Source organism: Notothenia coriiceps, unplaced genomic scaffold (genome assembly GCF_000735185.1).
Source record: "Notothenia coriiceps isolate Sejong01 unplaced genomic scaffold, NC01 NC01_scaffold00035357, whole genome shotgun sequence".
NCBI classification, from domain to species: Eukaryota; Metazoa; Chordata; class Actinopteri; order Perciformes; family Nototheniidae; genus Notothenia; species Notothenia coriiceps.
The window spans coordinates 124,778-127,973 of NW_011368058.1; the positions used below are offsets into that span (position 1 = coordinate 124,778).

Below are 3,196 nucleotides of genomic sequence, written 5' to 3' on the forward strand. Positions count from 1 at the left end.
GTTAAGTTATTTTTGTATATAATTTATGTTTTTAATTGACTGTCTGTATACTTGTGCTTTACAATGTATTGTTTATTTTTACATCAAGTGCTTGAGGGTGGGATTAATAGAAACATTTTTATTTTGGGGGTTGCTTTTTATGAACAGCCTGGTTGCCACGATATGCACCCCTTGCTATCTCTGACAATAAACGTGTCACATACATGAAACTGTGCATAATTTGACACAACACCTGCCCATCAGGATTCGTCCCGATGGCCAGTCCACCATGCACTGCTGGTTGGCCTCTTATGATGCTGCTTTCTTTTAATATATGATTATTTCTCAGTCGCTAGTTCTTTCCTTTCAGGTAGCAGTTAACTAGTACCGAGTCCAACAGTGTCAGTTTTATTAACAACTCGTGGTAACAAATATTTGTATCACTCCTCAAATATAGCAGAAAAAAAAATTAAGAGCTGCTGATTTGAAAAAAGAGAGGCGGCTGAGTTGACCGCAGTGCAGAATCGCTGTATAGTTTAGATCTCCTAACAATGTTGACCATTTTAGACAGAGGCTTATTATATTTACAGCCCTTAATAACTTTCATTTTCTGGGCTCAATATGTGTCTTGGCCGTTTTCGTTGTGATCGCTAAATTCACCTCGTTTCCCCTTGTTTATAATATTATCACAGTTCCAAGCAAACGAGTGATTTTGTTTTGAAATCACATCCGTGAGTTTTGCCCCGCACCTCGCTCCAATGGAGCGAGGTGCGGGGCAAAACTCACGGATGTGATTTCAAAACAAAATCACTCGTTTGCTTGGAACTGTGATAATATTATAAACAAGGGGAAACGAGGNCCCCGTGTGTGTGTGTGTGTGTGTGTGTGTGTGTGTGTGTGTGTGTGTGTGTGGCAACTTCCATTGTGTGTGTGTATCTATGGGAAAAAAGAATCCGATCTAAACACTGACAGGTTGGTGTTTTCTTTCTCCTCTCTGTCTTCAGATAACCCGCTTGTGCCCAGCAAGCCAGCTAGACAAAGCCACCTTGAGGCGCATCTTCGAGGCTGTTGGCCTGAACCTTCCTGCTCGTCTTTTGGTGACGGCCATCAGAGGGAATGAGACCTCCGGCCTGCCCCCACAGGAGCTCCTCTCGCTGGGTACGGCTCTGTTGGCTGCTCTGAGCACAGACCCAGACATGGCCTGCCACCCCCAGCTCCTCACCACCATCCCGGTCCTGCTGGGCCTTTTATCAAATGATCCTCTGAACCAGCAGAAACAGGAAGCCCAGGATCCAACGCAAGACTTGGAGACGGGTCCAGATTCTAAAGTGCAATCAGCAGAGAGTTCAAACGCTGAAGGTGATCTTTCCAATGAGGCCAAATCAGGAGGAGAGGGGAAGACTACCAAGCCAAAAGGTGACGACGGCAGTGTAGCAAACAAAGTATCAACATCTCAAGAAGCCTTACCTTCCTCCAAGCTGGACGAGGCCATAGCTGCTGACTGCTACCAGATCCTCACAGCTGTGTGTGCTTTACCCAGAGGTCCCGACCAGCTGCTGAGCAGGGGGGGTGTTCCCGCTCTGTGCCAAGCAGTGCAACAAAACCAGACTTTCAGCCATGAGAAGGGGCTTCCCTTGCTGGGATGCCTTGTAGCAGGTAGAACCAAGGACAGAGTGTGGAGTAAGCACTCTGCAGAACTCCTCACTCTGCTGGTCAGGTTGTCTAAAGACTTCTGCCAGGCCAAAGACCAGACTAAGATGGACATGTGCGCCCAGTTGGTTCAGTTTCTCCCCCCAGCAGGAGTGGCAGTAGAGAGCAAGGAGTTGAAAGAAGTTGTGGCCTCTGTATGGGAGGTGTTGAGACCCATGTTGCAGGCTAGACTGACCCCAAGGCAGATCGGGCCAATCCTGGTCCTCAGCGCTTGTCTGCTGGATTTGTACGGGTGGGAGTTTGTCGGGACGCCAAAGTTCTGCTGCCTACTGGTGAACCGAGCCTGTGTGGAGGTCAGGATGGGCTTAGAGGAACCGCCCGGGAACGAACTGAGCTCGGAGCTGCAGCACACTCTCACAGGTAGTGTGATTATTTAATATACTTTATTGATTGTAATTAAACATCTGCCTTTCACTTAACCTTTTCTTAACTTGACCAATCTTATGAATAATTCTGAAATCCCTTTTTTCAATTTTCTTTTTCTTAAAAAATAGCCAGATTTAGGAATTTTGACAAAAAATATCTAAGTGTCACCCTGTGTAAAAGGGATTCACTCAGAATCTTTAATAAAGAAAAAGAGTCCAATTCATTTTTTTTTTTATCTCGAAACAAAAATCCACAAATAAAATATTAGGTACATAACCGCCACTACTCCCCTATTTTTTTTATTATAAAAATATATTTTCTTTTTTTGTTTGATAAATTATTTGGCTGTCATGGTTTCATTCTATATTTCTCATAGTCCATTTGTGTGTCTTAAGTCATTAGTGATGTCAAACCATGTTGGTAAGGTATTTAATTTAAACGTGATTCTTCCATCCCCCTCTGTTACTTAAACCCTTCTTCTTACTTCCTTTTCCCAGGCTGTTACAGAATCATGGAGGCTGCCATAGAGCAGGCCTGCTGTGTGGGGATGTCCCAGACCGCTCCTCCTCAGAGCTCCATCCCCTCCATCAGTCTGCAGCAGAGCAGGCAGGTCCTCGGGGTGCTGGAGGAGGCCTTTGCCGCCCTCATGTACCACCTGCAGCAGGTGAGAGGAGGACCGGTAGGTAGGTAGGTAGGTAGGTAGGTAGGTAGGTAGGTCCTTTATTGATCCCAATTTGGGACATTTTTGAAATATTATATTTAAATAATTTGTTTGCATCCAACAAGGTACTAGTTNATCAGATCGGTCTCCTCCATTTTGTAGATTATTTACAACTTTTGAATCCACATAAACACATCGGCAAAATCCGGCTTACTTTGAGCATGTGTTTTAAACAGTTTAATCCCTTTGTGAATTGTTTCCACTTCCGCCGTCCTTTAATTTCTTCATACAGCGGGAATCCAAATGAATGAATCCTGAGTCCAATAACCATCAAAGTCACTCCAATAGCTTTCCTTAGTTACGCTTTCATCCTCCTTTAACAAAATACTTCACATTCATCCAGTTTGTGACAGGAGTTGCAGCATTTTTGAGACTTTGAAACATTAATTACCGCTGTTGCCCCCCCCCTTGTGTGTGTGT

The 3,196-nt window shown here is 44.5% G+C and overlaps 1 protein-coding gene across 1 annotated transcript; it reads left to right on the top strand.

Moving 5' to 3' along the window:
- Window positions 1–254: 254 nt before the first annotated feature.
- LOC104962790 (neurochondrin-like) lies at window positions 255–2,771 on the top strand. Its single transcript, XM_010791289.1, has 3 exons — window positions 255–279; window positions 952–2,049; window positions 2,553–2,771. Exons 1-3 carry the CDS (start codon window positions 255–257, stop codon window positions 2,744–2,746), a joined length of 1,317 nt encoding a protein of 438 aa, XP_010789591.1. The 3' UTR covers window positions 2,747–2,771.
- Window positions 2,772–3,196: the final 425 nt, after the last annotated feature.

Excerpts from the sequence above, each read along its gene's own strand:
- LOC104962790 (XM_010791289.1), top strand. The coding sequence starts at position 255 with ATGGCCAGTCCACCATGCACTGCTG. Across the intron at positions 280-951 it reads CAGTCCACCATGCACTGCTG|GTTGGTGTTTTCTTTCTCCT; the intron begins GTTGGCCTCTTA and ends AAACACTGACAG. Across the intron at positions 2,050-2,552 it reads GCTGCAGCACACTCTCACAG|GCTGTTACAGAATCATGGAG; the intron begins GTAGTGTGATTA and ends TCCTTTTCCCAG.